The sequence below is a fragment of the Amblyomma mixtum genome, chromosome 9, assembly GCF_055824585.1.
Source record: "Amblyomma mixtum isolate Tamu chromosome 9, ASM5582458v1, whole genome shotgun sequence".
NCBI classification, from domain to species: domain Eukaryota; kingdom Metazoa; phylum Arthropoda; class Arachnida; order Ixodida; family Ixodidae; genus Amblyomma; species Amblyomma mixtum.
Genome location: NC_143020.1, coordinates 30,361,735 through 30,383,885, shown reverse-complemented (window position 1 = coordinate 30,383,885; position 22,151 = coordinate 30,361,735). Strand labels below are relative to the sequence as shown.

The 22,151-nt window shown below is 43.3% G+C and overlaps 1 protein-coding gene across 4 annotated transcripts in view; it reads right to left on the bottom strand.

Moving 5' to 3' along the window:
* Positions 1-5,262: 5,262 nt before the first annotated feature.
* The window catches only part of LOC149328643 (ornithine decarboxylase-like), a 75,059-nt gene continuing 58,170 nt past the window's right edge, over positions 5,263-22,151 (bottom strand). For all 4 annotated transcript variants that reach the window (XM_089559562.1, XM_089559561.1, XM_089559563.1 and 1 more), the window contains exons 5-10: positions 18,153-18,319; positions 15,280-15,414; positions 13,291-13,456; positions 11,321-11,474; positions 8,754-8,857; positions 5,263-7,648 (exon numbers count right to left, since the gene is read on the bottom strand). In XM_089559562.1, coding sequence (XP_089415688.1) covers positions 7,304-7,648; positions 8,754-8,857; positions 11,321-11,474; positions 13,291-13,456; positions 15,280-15,414; positions 18,153-18,319 — 1,071 coding nt within the window. In that variant the 3' untranslated portion in view covers positions 5,263-7,303. The remainder of the gene's footprint in view (positions 7,649-8,753; positions 8,858-11,320; positions 11,475-13,290; positions 13,457-15,279; positions 15,415-18,152; positions 18,320-22,151) is intronic.

Below are 22,151 nucleotides of genomic sequence, written 5' to 3'. Positions count from 1 at the left end.
TGATATACTTTGCCCAAATACGTGAGTCCAGCAGCTGAAATGGAAAAAGGGTATTGAAAAAAAGCCATATTTTGTTCGTGAAACACGAACAATGCAGCTGTAGCGTGCGCACTGCAACAACAAAAAAAAGATACTACCTGCCAAAGGAGAAATACTAGCGGAGCCTATGCAAGGGTTTTCACCCCATCGAAATGAAAATCAAGTGTGCTTTTGTCTACTCTCCCACAGCCAAATTTTTTTTTGTTATTCATGTTTCAATTGTTGAGTTCCATGTGAGGATGATAGTGCGGCAGAAATTCTGAGGTGCTCGAAATAAATCCACAGCGTTGCGCTACGGCAGCTTTGATGTCACACATGCTCTTTCGGCAGTTTAAATCTGCTGAGCACCTTAGCATATCATAACTTGTTTTCTCGTTCAGTTCGGTTGCTTGCCTTTGGTTGATGAATTTCCACGGCTCTTATTTCTGACACATACAAGCTTAGAATATTACCCTACACGAGATATGTATTAATAAGAATAAATGAATACGCCCTAGTTCAAAGACATATCAAGAGGCCGGTGCATAATTAGTTTGGTCAGAAAGCTTTCTTTCCTGTACTAGTTTATACTTTACTAAATAAAAAAAATTCATTCCGAACAAGCTAGAAACGCAAGAGGTAGAGACAAGCGACGTAGATGGGCGCTAGTTTAGCTCCTTATTCACGCAACATTCAACCAGTTTAACTGACTTGCTAGTAAAAACGACCAAAATAGTAAGCCCTTATTCTCTAAACACCTGCTATCACTTGCGAAGATCTGCTAATATGCGAAGAATGTTTTGTTATGTCCGCCGATCTATTTAAATTCTTGTCTCATAGAAGAAAGCGCATTTTCTCACATTTTAATTGAAGTCAAATTTTTTAACCACCGCTGATGGAGAAGGCCTGCCGTAGATGGCATTTTAAAAAAAGTTACCTTCTTACCAATTCAGACTAAATTTTTTCTGGTCGTACTCTTGCACTGCAATTTTGTTCTGTGTGCTCTATCGATGCATCTTCCGTCCTTAGGTATCTATGAGTGCTTTAATTGTTGTTAGGAAGTCATATATTACCTTGGTTAGCAGGTATTAAAATTCAGTATCCATTCTTTTGTGCGAAAATAAAAAATGTTTTACATTTATAGAAGGTAAAGGTCACGAGGAGCAAAGTACTGGATTCCCATCATTTTTTTTTTTTAGGGGGGGGGGGGGGGGGGCCTCGTTTGTTGCCAGGGCGTTTCAGGGCAGACGTGACTTTCGACGCACAGTGTTTTTCTAGTAAGTAATTAGCAGCTCGGATGTGGGCAGTTTAAACTTTGTCAGTTGCTGACATTGTTCATATTTCTTTTTCCTTTCTTGTTTCCAGACACTTCTTTCTAGGTACAGAAGACCTAGTTCTCTTTATTCTTTTAAACTGCTTCTACTGGGTTTCGTTCTCAAAGTTCCGCCAGGAACTTTCGATGTGCTTCGGTAAGTACGACAGATTTTATGTGCTTCTGCGAAAATGTGCTTCTGCGAAAATGATGCGTCATTTCCTTTTAGGTGCTGCACCTGGAGTAGCTTACGTCACCGAGCAGAGGCTTGCTTGAAAGAGGACGATATCTGCTACAGCGTCTACAATACGATGGCGCGGTACTGCGCAGGTGTGATGTCGAAAGGTCGCTGCGTTAAAAGGTGTTTTTTTTTTTTCGTTTTGTTCAGCCTTGCCTTCCTGTGAAAGTTGTGAGCCAGCAGCTAGAATAGGTCGGTAATCCACGCGGGACTCAAAAGTACGATAAATCGAGAAATTTCAGGCACCCGAAGTCTGACGGCAATAACTGAATGAAGAACGCAAAAAAAAATACCACATGCAGCAGTAAACGGCTGAAGGGTTTTCAGGAAACGAAATGAAAATTAAATTTAAAAGTGAAAGTATGTGGTGAAAGTGACTGGAAGGATGGAACATCAAAGTACACAGAAATGTGCGCAGATGGCAAAACGCCGAAAATAAATAGGTTAAAAACACGCATGCGGGGCTCTTGAATAAGTTCTCCATACTTTCTAACCTTTTTTTTTTATTCTGAGGCGCCGACACAAACGTGGCATTTTGTGGATCATTCAAGGCTGTCCCGCAAAATTGCACTTTGCAGTTTTTTGCTGCTCCATTTTCCGAGCTCTTTTCACATCTGAGCCGAAACGAGATCTCACGTTAAGTTACACAAAACATTTTACGTATTTAAAGAAAGGTATGCCGACCAAAGGTTATTATTAATACGAAGACGTTTCGGCGTCCGTACGGAAGCCTTGATCACTGGACAGAAAGCCCAAAGTACAGAGTTTAAGAGCGTTGTAGTAATCGCCCCAAGCATCTTGCGTACGTAGGCGGGAGATTGCCTGCGTTGTGGTTAAGGGTTCTTTCTGTTTGTATTATTAGAGATTCCAGATATGTATATCTGTCAGAAGCAGGTAGAATGTTAGAAGCTGGCAGCAAACTACTACACCGCTTTGACACGTGGTACGCTTCCCGTACCTACAGGCGGGTCAACGGAGCTATGAACCATCATACTGTTCTTGCGACCGCTTCGCACTTATCCCCCAGTGATGTGACACGTCCAATAGGCCGCTCTTGATGGAGAAGCTGAAACAAAAATCATGCAGCAGCTTTTGCAGCCAACAGCATGGAAGTCATTGAACACAAAACAGGCGCCGGGGGTTCATGAAAAAATATATGGCTGCGGCATGGGAGCACAACAGTGAAAATGTATCTCTGGATCGTTCGGGGCTTCAAAGAAGTCACCGGCAGGATTCTATAACAGCAGTTGATATCTATGTCATCATCATCATCAGCCTGACTACGCCCACTGCAGGGGGAATGCCTCTCCCATGTCCCTCCAGTTAACCCTGTCCTTTGTCAGTTGCCGCCACTGTATCCCCGCAAGCTTCTTAATCTCATCCGCTTACCTAACATTCTTGCGCCTCCTGCTCGTCTTGCCTTCTCTTGGATGTCGCTCCATTAACCTTAAGGACCAGCGGTTATCTTGCCTTCGCATAACATGCCCTGCCTAAGCCCATTTATTCCTTTAAATTTCTACTAGGATCTAATTAACCACCGTTGCTTCCCTTACCCACTCCTCCTGCTTCTTGTCTCTTTTTGTTACACATATCATTTTTCTTTCCGTTGCTCGCTGCGTTGTCCTTCAGCTGAACCTTTTTCGTAAGCCTCCATTATCCCGCCCCATGGGTGAGCACCGATAAGATGCAGCTGTTGTACACTTTTCTCTTGAGGCATATATTGTAAACCGGAATTCGTGATCTGAAAAAACATGCCATATGCGCTTAACCTCATTCTTATTCTTCTAGTTATTTTTGTCTGAAGATTCGGTATGGTCACACTGGTACAGTCGAATACATATAAGGAAAACAGGTCTGTCTTTTGCTTCCAAATCCAGAAATTCGAAAGAAAATTTGGCTAAAAAAATGGTCTAGGTAAAACGGTTCACTTTCTTTGGTGGACTGTCTTTTAGATACTTATCTTGAAACTAGGATGGCGGTGTCGTAATATAGATTTTGTTCGAGCTGTTTGGGAAGACACTCAGCCTAACTTCGGAGTCTCTCCTTCAGTTCTCTTGTAAAAAAATGGCTGAGGCTTAGCTAAGGTTAAGCCTAGTCAGATGCGAAGCATATTGATGGTTAGGCTTGGTAATACATGGCTTTCCTTTGTTGAATACTTGGTAATTTTAATACAACCACTAGAAGTGTAGCAAGGATTGCCGTGGCAGCTATATACGGCATCATCGGTGAATTCAATGCAGAGTGTACAACCGCTGCCCCAGCACCGGCTACAACAGCATTCTTGGCACCCATGGAAAGTACATTGGAAACACCCTTAGTTCTTCGACCACCGCCGCCATTTCCTATAGACTGTATTGATGTACCCCCAGCAGCAGCAGGCATCGCCTCTAAAGTGGAGCCTCCACCGCCGCGGCCGACCGCGCGAGCCGGCAGCCCATATCTCCTCTGCTGTGACGTCATGTTGCCACGTGGTCAACCGCCGCGCCTCTGATGCGGAGCCTCCACCGCCGCGGCCGACCGCGCGAGGCGGCAGCCGATCTCTCCTCTGCTGTGACGTCATGTTTTCACGTGGTGTAACGTGGTCACGTGGTGGCACGTGCTCACGGTGGTAGCTCCACCGCCGCGCTCGAAGGGCTGCAGTGTAGCTCTAGTAATATGCTTCGCATAAAAACAGAAGCCTGCGGCACTGCTGTGAATACCAGTGAGGCGTTTGCGAACAGTGCACGCTTTCTGAATATTATGCTCGTTCCTCATAGGGGTGTCGATGCAGGGCGGTACGCATTGGGGTATGTAAAATACGGCTCTTTGGCAGTTCACCAAAGAGCGGAGACAACGAGGTGCCTTAGAAACCGACAGCGAGGGCGGAAGGGGCGGGGTGGGGGGGGGGGGGGGGGGGTGCGAGGAGTCGCTGCTCTTCGTGAGTTGTCTGGGGTTGACTGCTTTAGAATTATGCTCTTCCGTTAAGGGAAATGTCATAAGATGTGCATCAGTTTACGCATGTTCACGAAAGTTTTTCTGCCTATGTGTGTTTGTGTGTGCATGCGTGTGTGCGCGCGCACACGTAACAAGCCCCCCCCCCCCCCCCCCCCCCCCGGCGCCCACCTAGGGTACTGGAGTTTTCTCGGTTAACCTTCTAGTCGTCAATTGCCGCCTAAATGGTGCTCAGAATTTGATGAAAAATTGACTGAAGAGGCCTTTTCAATGGAGTAGCATTTAGGCTATCGTCATGCAGTTTCTGGTTTCTCCGTAACGGAATTCTGTAGCTGGTCGACACAAGTCAAATGAGCTTGTGACCTCATCACAAGCTGCGCTTTTAGGCAATCTTCATCGTTCGGGAGAGGCAACTTTACTTGGTTATGTCGTTACAACTTGCCCACCGAGGCAGGGGGCGGTACACGTTTCAGAAAAATTGGCTGTGGTGTCCCAATTCTACTTGTGATTCTCGCTTTTGGTATTAAGGAAAGACAGACAATTTTTTTTTTTCGTTTATTCTAGCCCAGAAGAAGGTGAATTGCACCTTTGTAGAGGATCGTGCCTAATGTTAATGTCTCTCATCAACTTCAGAATTTTTTTTTCGCTTTGGACATAGTCCTTAGAAATTATTCAATAGAAATCACACGGTTTAATCTAGCGCGACAAAGCGGACTGCTTTTTTTACATTTGTTTTAACGTATTTTCAAAGAAACAATAAAACAACATTAGAATCTTAATTGTTTATTTCCTCCCTGCCGGTTTTCGTTTAGGTGAAAAAGAGATGCACATGAATACCTATATTGACGGGCCAAATAATTAACACAATGTAGTGATCATTTCTGTGTGTACATCATCGCAGGATACAATCGTTCACAACAACTGAAAGCAATTAAGGAACGATTCAAAAGCTCAAAACATTGCTAAAACTTTTAGGCCACAAAGAAAAGAATCTATGAAAAAAAAGTCGCGGCGCAGTTTTGAAGCCGAAAAGAACCGTTCTTCTGCTGCATTAAAGTTCACTCTGCCACACGTTTCAACTGTCGTCACTGGAACCTGCCTATCATAACAGTGATAATTGTTTCATGGGCGCCGAATTAAAGCGCTGCAGCCAGCAGCCTAAGGACTACGCCTGATATGGGCAGCTATATCAGTAGAAGAGAACTTGGGCGGCAAACAATCGCAATAAAGACTACATTATTCATACTCATTTCAGCACCTGGCGCTCCGGTCACTAAAGCCCACTGCTTATGTTTTCCTAGGAATCGTTAATATTATACTAAAAATATTAGGAAAGGCTGAGGCCTGATTGTGCTGAACAACGAAGTGACAGGCTCAATGTGTCGGTCTAGTTGGTACTGCATACCGAAACGACACAGCGCGTGGAACGTGTGCTGTTTTCTTTTGGTAACCAAGTGACGGCTTCCACCTTTACACTTTGCAAATTATGCATCACTAAAAGCTTGGAAGCCGGTGAAGAACGATTGTTCTACCGTAAGGTAGTGATCCTGCCAATAGAAATGTTTCCACAAAACGAAAATAATTACACATTCAGTCCTGGTTTTATTACCACAAAAACAACTTTTATTTAGGTATATTCTGCCTTTACTATCTTTCTACCAAAGGCACTTTCCCCCTTTTGATTACTTCGCCAGCTAATTTGTATTTCTTTCCAGGCTATGTTTTAGCCCTGAGTGGCAGAGCTGCCGCGCTGATCTTTAGGCCCATTCACAGCCAAATAATTATACATTTATATGGTGCTGGATGAAATTCTATTTGGTAATGGTGGGATGTTTTGTTTTGGTCCCTCGAAGCTTCTTTTTGCAAAATGATGTGTTCAATGCCAGTGGCGATATTCTCGATTGGCATATAATGACAGTTGGGCCCCTTATAGTCTAGAGCGGCTCCGGCTGGATTATCCGACAGTGCACAATGCTGGATCACGGCTGAATACAACAATGTAGACAGGGGTCTACATTGTAGGCCCAACATTGGGATCTCGGAAACTCGTTTCCTATTGGCGCCAACCCCGTAACTGTACGTTACGCACAATTTTTTCTACGCAGTTCTAGTAAATTAGATAGGCGGCGATCTAGCAGGGGACGGAGCTGTGCCGCATAGGCATCATACAGTGAGCTCAAAGGCTTGATGGAGAACTTCGACCCCAGGTAACACTTATCTTGACGTCGGCACGAAGAAAAGAAAAAAGTAAGAAAACATCTTGTGCGCCCACATCTTCAACACTTCCGCCAGGACTTCACCTTTCTCAGTGAATTTTGCTTGCTACTGCAAATGATCTTCCATTATAATGGAGACCCCCCAAGTAACTGGGCACCATATCCTGGTGGGTCGGCCTCACTGCTGTTGCACGAACCCTGCTAAGGATTAAATTTATATATATTTAAGGCTAACATTCAAAATGCCCACATATGTCACCGTGTATCCGTCCTTCAATCTTGCTACCCGGTGTACTGGGTGGTGTGCCAGGTAGCAGTCACTAGATCACTGTGACGACATTGCTGGTAGGTTGTTAAGGATGCACATTGCCTGGCAGAGGTAGTCATGGTCTTGAAGAGTGTGTAGTGAAAATAAAAAGCTACCCAACACCTCCTGGAAACCTCTACTCTCTCGCGCCGAAGACGAGTCGGCTACATGTTTTATGCAATCATTGTCGCCTGTGCTGAGATACAAGTAACAGTAGTCTAGAAGCTAGAAATCGCTTCGGTGTCGTTTTCAGTCTGCTCTCCCACTTTAGGTCGGCGTTGTCAGTGGCCGTTTTGTATCAGGCCATTCTTCTTCAGCGCGTTGTCGCTGGGACGTTTCTTCACGATCTCGACAGCCGGCCCGTAGCCACCTTCGACAGGCAAGATGTCCAGGATTCCGCGTACTCTTGCAGCGTCGTGAGGGTCCACGATGTAGTGAACCCGCGGAAATCCGAATCCATTGAAGCCGCATGCGTTAACCAGCGAATAGGCGCCCATGTTATCCACGATGAGCCACTCATCTGGTTTGACGTCAAAGAAGAGCATTCTGTCGGCAATACAATCCAACGGGCTGCAGGTCGCCCCCCAGAGAGTACTGAGGAGCTCTCGTGGGCGGTCCTTTTGAGCCTGGGGAACATACAAAAAGAACTTTTGATTATTTTCTACCCTTACCAAAAATTACATTTGATAAGGAAGAGCATAGAGTTTTGGTAGAAACATGGGCGTGTCGGTATACAAATTTTGTATCATTCCTGAAGCACAAACAACAGAGACATGAAGAAGCGGACAGAACAGGGCAACCGATAGACATCTCTTGGATGTGAAATTGTTGCAGCTCTTGTATATACTCCTTCTTCTGTTTCCGTTTTCTATAGCAGTGAAATGTTCTAAGAGAGTAGAGGCCAATGGTCAGCAGAATCAGCCGCCGCATGCGTTCTCAAATCATACATTAATGCTGTCCGCTACTGTGATTGATGCATGTGACAGGTAAATATTACGCCTCCAGCAAGGATTTCAAAGATTTGACATATCTGTACGAAAAATGTAATTGGAGCTCGTACATATACCAGCATCTGGCTGTACCAAGAAGCTAAGTCTGGCTGTCTGCAAGCTATGCCTTTTTAATATTTAGCTTAGAAACAAAGGAAGGTCTGTGTGAGGATATCCTGAAGCCGTGCTTTTTTGTACCAAATGAGAAGAATGAAATATAAATTTCCTTTCCGGCTTGAACATATTATGCGGTTCACTTTCGTCAGATATACATTAAGTTTATTGTCTAAGAGTAAAAATCATGGTAAATGCATTTGGTGGTATATCGTGATAAAAAAAAAATAGTCAGCTTATGTGCTTGTACCTGAACAATCTGCGGGCGAATAAGATAAAATTTTCAGTGCGTGGCAGTTTCGAGCACTTAATTTCATTAAATAAACGTTTTTGGCAGCACAGCAGAGCACCTATAGGATGTCGCATATTGATTAGTAATGTTAGAGTACATGTGTAAATCTTTCAAGAACTTCTGCTGGGAGGTTGTCGGGAAGTGCACTTTCCTCCATCTTTATGTATGTCTAATAGAAAAAATGAAGAGGCATATTGTAAAACGCTCGACAGACAACGTCTATACATTTTCGAGTTATATGCCACTATATTGAAAATGTACCGATAAAACATTTGAGGTGTAATGGGTGTAAACATTTCTTTTCAGTGTGGAACCACAACAATGTTAAGGTCTTACATCAAGTGGCCTGAACTGCACGTCCAAGAAGTCGTAGATGCAGTTTGTGATGCAGTTACGTTTGCTCTCACTCAGGAACACCTCTTGGTAATCTTGAAGTTCTCCTAAAAAAAAAGAGACAAACATTATGTCGCATTATGTCGCTATAGTTCATCAGCAAATTCCTCCAGGAGTGCTTTAGTGCCCCTCCCTGTAACAAACCCAAATTGACAATCCGAAATGAGAGAATTCATTCAAAAAAGGCATCATGTATTCAAGCAAGAAATTTTCCAGTATTTTTGACAAAATGGGCAGTATTGAGGTAAGTTGGTAGCTTTCACAAGCATCTCTTTGTCCCCCCTTGAAAAGCGATGCAACGATAGCTGTTTTCAAGCCCTCCGAAATAACCGCGCTTTGCAAAAATCCGTTCAACAAAAAACAAGTAGGATGCTCGAAAAAGCAGGAAAATTTCGTTTTAACAATGAGGCTGATATGCCATCTATTGCAGCAATCTTGTTTCTTTTGAAGCTGAATACCATTCTTTCAATAATAATAATAATAATAATAATAATAATAATAATAATAGTGAGCCTAGTCCACTTTGTTTTAACGCCATGATTTTAAGGTGAAAAGAGAGCACTGAAATGCAAATTTTTCCGCACGATCACATAACACAGCAGGTTTATACATGTGTATTAAGGATGTGGGACGAATTCACCCAATTGTTTAGTCCAGGAAGTGGGAAAACGAATTCCTCTGTACAAATTTTGGCTAGAATGATGTACTGTTTTCGAGAAAATTAGTTCGTTTCACATGATGAGCGACAACAGGTCATGCGGTACACTATGAGTCAGGCTCTCAGAGCGTAGCAAGGAGCCTGCATCCATGACCCGTAATTTGATAGCCTGATTATGCTGTTACTGAGCTATCGAAAGCCTCCCCGTTTCCTTTAAATCTGTTGTGTACTTAGTGTCCCGTAAGGCGTGTCGGCAGAGGAGAGGCGGTGGAGTGCGATAGTAAAATACAAGTGGGAAATATGAAAGAGGATAGAGGAGACCCTGCAGCAGTAGCGACCCTAGCGGGGGCGATAAGAACTAGACCCGCTGCCATAGGAGCAATGAAGGCCAAATTAAAGGTGGCGAGTATTGATTGGGAATTGTTAAAGACGAATATTAAAAGCGGTTGAGCGCGGTTCAGGTGTCCCCCGAGATATGAGAGACAGATACCACGCCATTTCCTTTTTGAAAAACCAACAATTGGTTTTTCAAAAAGGAAATGGCGTGGTATCTGTCTCTCATATCTCGGGGGACACCTGAACCGCGCTCAACCGCTTTTAATATTCGTCTTTAACAATTCCCAATCAATACTCGCCACCTTTAATTTGGCCTTCATTGCTCCTATGGCAGCGGGTCTAGTTCTTATCGCCCCCGCTAGGGTCGCTACTGCTGCAGGGTCTCCTCTATCCTCTTTCATATTTCCCACTTGTATTTTACTATCGCACTCCACCGCCTCTCCTCTGCCGACACACCTTACGGGACACTAAGTACACAACAGATTTAAAGGAAACGGGGAGGCTTTCGATAGCTCAGTAACAGCATAATCAGGCTATCAAATTACGGGTCATGGATGCAGGCTCCTTGCTACGCTCTGAGAGCCTGACTCATAGTGTACAGCATGACCTGTTGTCGCTCATCATGTGAAACGAACTAATTTTCTCGAAAACAGTACATCATTCTAGCCAAAATTTGTACAGAGGAATTCGTTTTCCCACTTCCTGGACTAAACAATTGGGTGAATTCGTCCCACATCCTTAATACACATGTATAAACCTGCTGTGTTATGTGATCGTGCGGAAAAATTTGCATTTCAGTGCTTTCTTTTCACCTTAAAATCATGGCGTTAAAACAAAGTGGACTAGGCTCACTATTATTATTATTATTATTATTATTATTATTATTATTATTATTATTATTATTATTATTATTATTATTATTATTATTATTATTATTATTATTATTATTATTATTATTATTATTATTGAAAGAATGGTATTCAGCTTCAAAAGAAACAAGATTGCTGCAATAGATGGCATATCAGCCTCATTGTTAAAACGAAATTTTCCTGCTTTTTCGAGCATCCTACTTGTTTTTTGTTGAACGGATTTTTGCAAAGCGCAACAATTTACCAATATTGAAAGCACACTGCTCACGCAAAAATGCCTCGTCACATGGTAGGATGGCGCGTAAATACCGCAGGACACTGTCTATACTATTGTCATCGTCATATTTATTCTCATGCCTCGCCGCGGTGGCTCAGTGGTTACGACGCTCGGCTGCTGACCCGAAAGACGCGGGTTCGATCCCGGCCGCGGCGGCTGAATTTCGATGAAGGCGAAATTCTAGAGGCCGTGTGCAGTGCGATGTCAGTGCACGTTAAAGAACCCCAGGTGGTCGAAATTTCCGGAGCCCTTCACTACGGCGTCTCTCATAGCCTCAGTCGCTTTGGGACGTTAAACCCCATAAAACCAAACCAAAATCAAACCATATTTTTTCTCATGGTTGAAAATCGTTCGACTCCGTTTTACTCACCGTCAATTAGCAGTGTTCTCTTCCTCTTTCCAACCACCTTCAGCAGCATGGTGTAGGCTGAAGTAACGAAAAACTGGCCGGGCTCCGCCAGTATTTTGACGCCACTTGACGGAGGGAAGTGGGCGTCAGTGGCAGAACGGATGGTTGCGCACACCTGCGCATCAAAGGGAGGCATTGCACAGAAGTTGCTGATGCGCTACTGTCTGGTACGGTAGTGCGAATGCATATTTTTGATTGCGCGGGTTCGATCCCGGCCGCGGCGGTTGAATTTCTTTGGAGGAGAAATTCTAGAGGCCCGTGTACTGTGCGATGTCAGAGCACGTTAAAGAATCCCAGGTGGACGAAATTTCCGGAGCCCTCCACTACGGCGTCTCTCATAGCCTTGGTCGCTCTGGGACGTTAAACCCCATAAACCAACCAACCAACCAACCAACCAACATTTTTTAATTGTCTGCTCCTGAATGCGGAGCACCATTAATGAGTAGTATAACAATATTATTTCCAGTGGTATCCGGTCTACTCGCAGGCAAATAGCCGGTGAGAGTAGCATGAACAGTCCGAGCTCCTTAACTTTGTTCCTTAAAGGTTGCCTTCATGAGCTGGCGAAGCTAGTTCATAAATATTACTATATCGATGATGGTTCCAAAATATCCCGGTTCAATGAACTCTGCGCATCATCGCATGTGTACACAATAAATGTGGAGAATGAATTGAAAAATAAAAACTTGTTATTGTAGTGCTTGGAACAGAAAAAGATACATCCGATTTCCATGCACCTCCTCGAGCCGTTTAACCGATTAGTTTCGTAATACGAGCCGAATGGAATCGGCAATAAATGGCTTGCAGAACAAGAGAGTGTACACCGGAATATCCGCTCCCTGCCATCTTGCTACTGTCAGAATACTGGAGGCCCACAACTGGCCATAATAATCTGTTTTAGTACAATAACTATTGCAGCAAACCTTAACGACTACGGCTAATTTTTGCAGACATTCCTAAATAATAGTTTCACACTTCGTGGCTAAAACAAGCAGTTATAAGCGCCGTAGGTGCAAAGTCTATTTTATTCATTATTACAGTGGCAACCAATGCGTTGCTACGGTTGAGAACATCACGTTAACCTCTGAGTCACATTATTGACTATATAAGAGCGCCTTACAGCTTCATACCCACAAGACACCGCGGTTGGCATTAACAAACGTTTCGCCGCGTACGATAGGTCGAGGTGAAAAAATATGCAATGGCCCTTTTCTCACAATAATTTATATGTAGCGAGGAATGGAAGCACCGCTGAGAGTAGACAAAATGGTCGTGTCTAAAGTCCCATTTTGAAGTATTTTTACTCAAAATCAACACGCCTTAAGCAATAAAAGTTTAAGACATATATCTACAAAATAAATTTACAATTTTTTTGAGGACTGCCATCGTACATATTGTGAATAAATAATTTCAAAGCCTTTCTGAGGCTTTGCTTCTCGTGCTATCTGAAGCAAGTCACACGATAGTGCATGCGAGCTGTGCAGGAATGCTTTGAGATTTGTTCTCAAGGAGAAAGCTGTGTAAAAACCCATATAAGCATCTCCTCAAAAGTACTCTTTTTCCGACCTTTGCATGAATACCCTGGGACCGTCTGCCTACTTGGTTAAGCGGATTAAATGCGGAAACAAGCGTACAACCTGGTTATGTTTGTAAATTTCTGAATTGGCGTATTTTTTTTGGATGGTACAATGCCCTAAAAGTGTGTAATGCATTAACATGGTCTTTAGAACCTCTGGATGGTGGAGTTGTTAAGAGTACTGCACTCTAAACAATAGACGCAGCAAGAACTCCTGAAAAAAGAAACCTTCCATAATTCGAAATTAGGCTGTTCTCACACAGCCACTCGGGTCCTCTGGTGGACTGAGCGCACCTCATCTTATGGATAAACAATAACATAAAATTTTCTTTGAAAATAGAATAGAAGATATCACCTTGAGGAATTTTTCTTTGTTTCTCAAGCCACCTGGAAATCCACCTCCAATGTCGAGAACTGTCATTTCAAAGCCCATCTCTGTAGCCATGTCGAATATTTTCCTGGCCTGCTTTATAGTCCTCGCAAAGATTTCAGCGTCTTGATACGCACAGCCAACGTGGAATCTGAAAGAAAAAATATAGTTAAGGACCTACGACCTAAATATCCATAACCTTCCGGACATTTTGTTGCAGCGGACTAATTAAGTGTTCTTTATTTAGTTCACCTTATACGGTGCAATCCCGCTCTACTCGTTTATTCTTCTAAAGCGGCTCGCTCGGACCTCCAAGGGTTGTCGTTAGTTTCTAGCATTACGTTTACCCGTACTTCTGGCGACTCATTCCAACGGCAGTTTTTTAAAGGTGTCAGCAAATGATGAAGTGGTGCTATTTTAGTAGCCGTTAACGAATGTACGTAGAAGATAAAAATGTTGACAATAGAGAGAAAGTAATTCCGAAACTAATTACAGAAATTTTTTAAAGAACTATTAAAGTGATTTTTTGAGCCCCGCACCAAAGATTCCGGTGCCTTCAGCAACATCTAGAGCTGCACGCAGCATGTGGAACGGTTAATTTCATTCTCCAAGCCGTTCAGTGTTAGCAGAGCTACTGAAGCCTAATCTAGTGAATGATCGATCTTATTCCGCGAATGCCGCGTAAATATGTAGTTAGGCGCAACCGCCTAGTCCCGCACAGGCTACGTAATTTAGCAGATGGTGTACTATTACGTAATTGTACCGCAAGATGTTAAAATACTTGCAGGGCTGCAAACACGAACAGCTAGCGCTGTACCCTAGTCGCAAAGGTACTTAAAATACTTGTCTCAAGTACCGGACTTTGCAACTTGACGCACGTAGATATTCAGTACGCAATTAAATACCAACCTCAGGAAATATGTCAACCTTTAAGGAGTAATTGGGAGTTATGGCCCTATTCTAGTGCTCTCGGGTGCTTCATAGAGAGTTTTTAAGAAGTCGACGATTTGACGGAATGCCGTGAGGAGACGGGGGGGGGGGGGGGGGGGGGATACATAAGCAGGAAAATACACGAACACTTAACTCCTGAGTAAAACTAATGTTTCGGTTCCTAGTTTAGAGACTTAGAGACCTTATTAAAAACCGCCCGGCTTAGGGCTAGGACATGAAACGTTGTTGTCCAAGCTCATTTTTGGGCTATTTGTTTACTAAATCCAGATGCTGTATCTAATGCAAAAGGCACAAAGAGGAGAAAGCCCACAGGACACACACTCGGCTCCCAACTGAATTTTACCACAAGATAGAAGTATTTATATATTCATTTTTCTTCTCGCTCCGCGATTGTCACCTTCGACTGTAGCCGGCTCCTATGTCGAAAATGGAAGACAACGAACTAAACTTGCGTGTGAAGTGTGTTTCTTTTCCCACAGTTTTCATTCATGATCGTCATACGACGTGACCGCAGCTGAAGGTGGCACTACCGACGGAAGAAGAAGAAAAAATGAGTAAAAATACTTCCGTCCCATAGTAGAATTCAGTTTAAAGTCGAGTGTGTGCTGTTGGCTTCCTGCTGTGTGTGTGTGCCTTTTTGAGCTAGGTACAACATGTATCTCTCTAAATGTTGATCTTTAAACTCAGCTCGACGATGTCCGTGTTTTTCTAGGCAGTTCTTACAATAATCGCGACTGCATGCTCATTTTCTTTAGCGCGCACTGAAGTCTCACCATAGGAGTGTTTCCACATATCGCATGCGTCAAAATATCTGTATGGGTGGATTCGAAACTAGGATCTTGTGTTCAGCATCAGTTAGGCACATTTGATAAGATCGCAAGTGTTGAAAATAGCTAACATTAATAAAAAAAACATAAACGTTCTTCTTAGATTTGTACACTAATTTGCGCTCCTTTTGTTGTGTTTAGAGGGGCGGAATTATTCCGGCACTGTCGACGTCAGCGACATGGGTATTATACGTACGCAACTCCCACCACTTTGCGGCCGAGAGTACGAGCCTTCTCCAGCAGCTTAGGAGCGTCACTGATGAGGCAGCCAAATTTTTTGTTGAGCGTGTAGTGACATCCCACTTCATCGCCAATTATTCGTAGTAGAAGCCTGCAAAAAGAAAGCGGGAAAACATTATTTCCGCTAGAGTCGAGCACACTTATAACTGCCGCAGCTATAACGAACGCTCGCATATTAAAACGACGGCGTTGTTACCGTCAAATTGTGTGTTAGGGCAACGGCACTGCGTTTCAGAAACAAACAACGCCTATGGCTGCACAAATAGGTTACAACGAACGAGCGGCGCTCGAAACTGGACTAATAGTCGAAATACATCGCTTCTACTAGGAGCGGAGAGAAAGGAGTGTCTCCTAGTCTCCGTGTTACTCCCTCATCTATTCCTGTGGGAATAACGTGGCGACCACAAAAAATCAAAAACAAATTAAGAAATATCAAGTAAAAACACAGGAAGTATGGACTTCCAAAAACTTTTTACCAGATGCCGCCGCCAAATCTCGTGCCTTGGAACCCGACTAGCGCTGGTGTAGGTAGCTTCGCGTTAGAGGCTGCCTGTGCCCGCCAAAGAACGACAGAAATCGTTGATCGCCGTTTGTCATCGGGAAGGCTCTCAAGGCGCAGTGCATTAGAAGCTACGTTCTCGTACCCTACATGGACGACACAAAGGCCTGAACGAAGCGTGACTTGTTTTATCCGACTATTGAGCCACTATGCATAAATTTAGGGGGGTCACGGGGATGTCAGGGGACTTGTTCGCCGAGTGGCTTGTTCAGTTCGACCGCGATATAAAAAAATAGGAAGGTTCGTCTCGTGCTCGACACCCGCGCGGCACACCACGGGCTGCTTCCTCACTGCGATGACCGCGCTCTTCGGCCGCGGCTCAAGGGGTGCTGCGGGTGGCGCGTCACCAGCCCATACTGATAGCAATTGACCGAGCAGGTGTCGCGACGTCCCAATTTGAATTTGATCTCCGCCGCCCGTGGATGGAACTGAATTCCGAGTGCATCAAGAAGTGCTTCCGTAGGGCAGCATGTGGGGACCCAAGAACAATGGAGGACGCTGTCGAACACAACGTTATCAGCATGGAGGAAAAAAAACTAAGGAGGGAGCGTGACGTCACGCGGCCAGCGTTCGCAAGCCGAGTGTTTACGAAGCCGTTTTCTCCCTCAGTTTTTCGCTCTCCGAGTCTGTCCTTTATGTTTTGATTCTGGTAGGTTTTAGTGCGCGCTTGTGTGCGACCCGCGGCGCGGGCGTCTACAGCAGGGAGGTTGATCAACAATCAGTCTGCCGCGCTAATATGCGCATGCGCGCGAGCAGCGGGGCTAGATTTTACCGCACGCTATCACGTGGTGCGATCACAGGGGGACACTCTCTCTTTTTTTTACTATATATTTACTTGTTAAGACTAGGCTTCAAGGTTGTCGCCGGCCGCTCCCTCCTCAGTTTTTTTCCTACATGGTTATCAGCGATATATATGCTTCAACGCGTCGTCGATGCACAGCTCGTTCGACCTAGTCGTGCCCGGTATAGTTTCGTTGGTGTTAATGACGCCGACGACATCAGAAAGCCATACAATGAAGACAGTAATTACACATGAAGTGCAAGAACTCTCGCGATGCCAGGAAGCTGATGAGGACGATGACGAGGAGGCCGACTTGCCACCTGCATGCTATCCTGAGCGCTTCCAGAACAATTAGTCATATTACGTCCCTAAACGAGCTTTTTGTTAGCAAGGGTATCGACGAAGAGAATTTCATTGCTTTGGAGAGCTTGGAAAGCATCGTAACAGGGTTTAGTTCAAACAGGCAGGTCGGCAAAAAGTATTTACAGTGTCCGGCCTTGTATTCTGAATGTAACATGGGGAGTTCACTAACTACAAACTCCGGATAGAACGAACGAAATATGCGCAACCGACAAGTTCGTTATAACTGGGCTTGACGGAATATCGCACGGGTAAACGCCAATGCCCTACTCTCGGTAAACGCGGAGGTTTACACACGCATGATCCGTATACGTGTACTGTTCCTACAGGCCGTCGTGCGGCTACTCCTGTGCAAAAATTTACGTAGGTTCGTCGCATTTCTGCTGAACCCTAATGCAGACCAAAAGCTGCTTTCTGATGCACTTTATTTGTATTTTTTTTAATATTTTGCATGAGTTTATAACTTAATTATATTAAAGACTTAATTTTTTTATTTTAATATTTTTATTTACCGCTCCTCTACTTCCTTCTTCCTCCTGTCTTCTCTGGCTATGTACCAATGCGCTGTAATGCTAGTTTCTAGGTTCACAATTGAGCTAACACACACGAAGATGCATATACGAGGAAAGTTTAAGAGATTGGCGGGTTTCTAGATCTGCAAGTAATATGTTACAGTTATGGACTGATTACTCGCGTCGCAATGATATTCGTAACTTCAAGTGCCTATCTTTTTTAATATTGAGGCGCTTTTCACTTGTGTCCAAATCACTCCTACTCACAGCATTCATGTTTAAACCGCCGTGGTTGCTCACTGCTTATGATGCTCGGATGCTGGTCCGAAAGACTCGGGTTCGATCTCGGCCGCCTCGATCGCATTTTGATGCCGGAGAATTGCGAGAGGTCCAAGCACTCTTAGATGCCAGTGCAATTCAAATGTTCGAAATTATTCAGAGCCCTCTACTACCGCGTCGCTCATAGCTTACGTCACTTTGGAAAATTAAAACCCGTAAAATGAAAGCAAGCATCAATTTTCAATCAAATTAATTACACCTTTGCTGCAAGATAATGTAAGTGCTATAACCGTTGAGAGAAATTTCGTTTTTCTGTTGAGGAATGTCTTTTGTCATACCTAGCGCCTTCTTGGTCTATTTTGTCTAGTTCTTCAGCCGAGTCGAAGGTCATCAGGTCGACGCCGCGTTCCAGAGCATAGTTCAGGTGGGAGTAGCTTTTCACTGTCTGGGCGTATAAAATGCGATCCGGGGTTGCTCCCAATGCTAGCATGGTAGCTATTTCTCTCTGCAATAAATAATATGAAAGGATCAAGAATTGAGCGACATTTCGCTGCCATCCAAAAGTCACGTTTACACTAATGAAATTCTTGCTATAACGAGTGGGCGTCTGTAGAGAATTCCGACGCATACAATGTTAGGATCATTAGTATTCCATTAAAAACAGCACCTGCATGACCAATCACAGCTGGGAAATTTTCCTCCCATTATGAGTCACAAGAAAATAGTAGTAGGGTCGCAATGTGGTCTATTGCCTTACATTGAACATCAACTGTGTACTGATCACCCATTTGATTTCCTATGGTCATCACGGATACGGCCAAGAGTAACAGGTGTTCTCGCATTCTTATCACTGAAGGGGCTTAATGCAGTATTTTTCAGGTTTTCAAACTATTTTGACGGAATACTATGGAAAAATGCTATTGTTTTTAACCATTCCTTACTTTCTGTTCTCCTCTCGGCAACGTTTCGCCTGCCTCATCACACGTTAGACTGAAAGATCCTCATAACTGTATGGACCTCACCAGAAAAGATACGATGAGTGCCCGCAAGATTATGCAAAGTAGAGACCTATGCGGCAAGGCGCCTTTTTTGCCTTTATCAGACAAGGAGCTTAACCTTTTTGAGGCGCAGATAACACTAGAAAAAACGTTTTTTTTTGCAATTTTTCTATATAATGACGGCTTCGTTATTGTTAAATATTTCAATGAGTACATGCATTTGTGAATTTTTCATTAAACTTAGCCTAAAGTGACCGTCGTAGTCCTGCAATTTGAAGCCGTTCTCGTCCTTGCCTATGTTTTAGAGCTAAGCCTATGTTTTTTTTTTCAACATTAGCACCAGTCCAAGCCGCACAGGACAATGCCTTGAATTCCTGCTGGATGTCGACCTAGTAAATACTCGTTCGACCTCTCTATGTTTAGAAGAGTTTTTTCTTCGCGACCGAATCAGTGGAACGCAGTAGTACTTAACTGGTTTTTCTTGGTTTCTGAAACCTTTCATTATTTTACCCCTTCGATTTGTATTTTGTGCATATTGTAACTGTAACAAAAATAGAAATCCTGTCGAGCCTGTTTCTCTCCGTCGGTATACCTGACATCCGCTACAATAACACTTCTGGCACTATTCGTACAGTGTCAGTTAGGAAACCGAGATCACGTGTGTCTCAGTGAAATTCTTTCTATTTGTTGTCGTTCCTCTGATAAGTGTTATAACACCATCCATGAGTACTAACTGGTTTTTCTTTGGCGGCTCTTGCGCCTTAGTGACACGTTGCTTGGCTATATATTCATGTAGGATATTCTTTCTCCCTATCGTTTATTTGTTTTTGCCTTCGAAAAGTGCAACTGTTTGCCATATACAAAGAAGCTGCTATGCGCAAACAAGCGTGGATTCGTTGTGAAATTTTAAAAGCAGCGCGCTTCTACCCATGCTCAACCCAGAAGCAACCCTCGCGTTGCCTGCATTTTGGATAAGAGGCACCTTATCTAGGTCGTAAAAATCGCCAATATACAGCGCATATTCAGATAACGCGCCAACATTAAGGTATCAATAAGTTTTTTACAATGACGGGTATATTGACCAATAATAGCTTCTATTCCTCTCATTAAATAGGTTATTGGCGAAAAATAAGGTTTACTTGCTTTAGACGTCATCTGCTGACTGCATTGGCATGTTAACATTTTTTAACATGCTACCGAACTGCCATCTGTTATGTTTCACTAAGAGTACAAGAATGCTTCTGTATTCAAGATACGTGACCTTTATCATCCATTTGAATGTGGATGGTCCGGCTCCTGCGTTGTAAATTTCGGAAGAACAAGTGAAGTAAACCGATGTTTTATTTAATACCATTCTCGATAACGTCATGCTAATCGTGAACACCGTTGGAGCTGCAGTGATATTATCAATTCTACGGAATGTGCTTCCCTCACTCTTTATTGGTTGTGAGTATTATCGCCTCAGATGGATTATCTAAGAAACAGTGCAATTTTTTAGAGAATGCCATGAACGCCGGACGTCAAGAAGATTGGTTTCCTGTAAAACACTTTTGGTCCTTTGATTCACGTTTCTCTCTTGTGCTGTCATTGAAAACGCCGCGCGCACAACCACAAAGCAGTCATTCAGTTTTGCCTTACTATGGCCATTTAACCCGACGATAAACGGCTCGCAGAGGGCAGGCACATCTTCCCCCCTCTGCTGAACTACATGCTAAAGGAGGTGACTCATATAAATATAATTTAAGTACGGAAGGTCAGGAGCCGTTTAATATCTTTTGAGCGGATGCGTTTGTTTCAAACACCTTGTGTCACAAAAAACGACACTTCAGTGTGTACAGGAAGAGAGCTTTAGCTTGCAGGTGCACAGCTCTCACGCTGCGCTATCTGGAGCCAATAAAAAACCGACTGCTAGTGTAGGTTCTCTGAACACAAGCACCGCATATTGAACGAATTTTATTTCGGTGTTTCCCGGTAGTAAATTAGAATTCGCATTTTTGTACAAGGCAGGAAAGCGGAATATGTCTTTTTTATTTAAACGCAGTACGGAAATTTCAGTTTCCAATACTCATTTTAAACGCGCAAGCATGTTTAACTGCAAAGGTTTTCAACATTATCAGGGTGCTGGTTTCTGGAATGGTGTACATAAAGAAGAACAAAAGATATATACAGAGGAGTGTAGGGTATCTTCCATTGCAAAGTACCAAGTGGAATATGCGCTTTTTCCAGGGATAGATACAGTCTCCGAGATTTATTGATGACTTATAATGTAACTGGCGTGGTAACATTAATACGAAGAACATGTGAGGAATGCAACACATTGAACAAGCGAACCTGCCTTGCTGTTTATATTTGTATGAAGTGTACTTTAACAGAACGATTTTATTTCTTCCAGATCTGAAAGCAATAAATCAGTTCTTTTTGTTAAGACTGCAAAGTTGAGTACTCATATTTATCACGTAATTTGGTATTTCTGAGTATTATTCTGCAACGGGCTTTTCAGGAATACGTTCATATTTATTTGTCGCGTGGTGGGTCCTTTTTCGTATTGTAATGTTTCAAAAATAGTAGATATCATTTCTAAGCGCCTCATTCTTTATATGTGCTTGCTTTCCAAATATCTGACATTTACTTTCATTGAAGTGGACAGTAATTCATTTCATTATAACATTGATGAGCTTTCATTTGTGCACATCAATTATGTATATAGATTTGTCGAGTCGGCCCATGCCGCACGGGCTTACCGGGCAACACCCGGTAGGCGGAGGTATATACTTACAGCAAAATAAATATCCACCAAAACATTCCAGCTTTGGTTGTCACGCAAATTTGTTTTAAGTACAATTTGTCGGATACTATATGGTCAATACGGATGAAAGAAATAGGCTGACTACTACGACAAGCAATTACTAGCAACAAAGCGTCCATTTCAACGCTGGGTATAGAGGCATGCAAAGTAAAGCCAAGCGGGAAAAACGAAGCAACGAGAAAAAAAAAACCAGGACTGTCTAGAAATGCAATTTTTCACCCTACAGTAAAGCAGATAGTTGGCAGACGCCGTCGTCTGCTTCGGCAATATGGAAAGCAGCTACAATCTATCGAGTCTTCTGATCATGATGTTCAAAGTTACCGTAGTTCGGTCTAGTAGCGCTTCACAGGATATAAGCATATGCTCTGGCCTCATTGAATACTGCCTGCTCTCCTCGTTTGAAAATAAATTGACTAAAAATTTATCCGTCATTTCGCAGCAAGGTTACTCGCAGTTATGGCTTCTTGAAAATTAGTATATTCACAGCAAGAAAAACTCAGCGCTGTTCGCTAAAATACGGCGTAGTACACCTA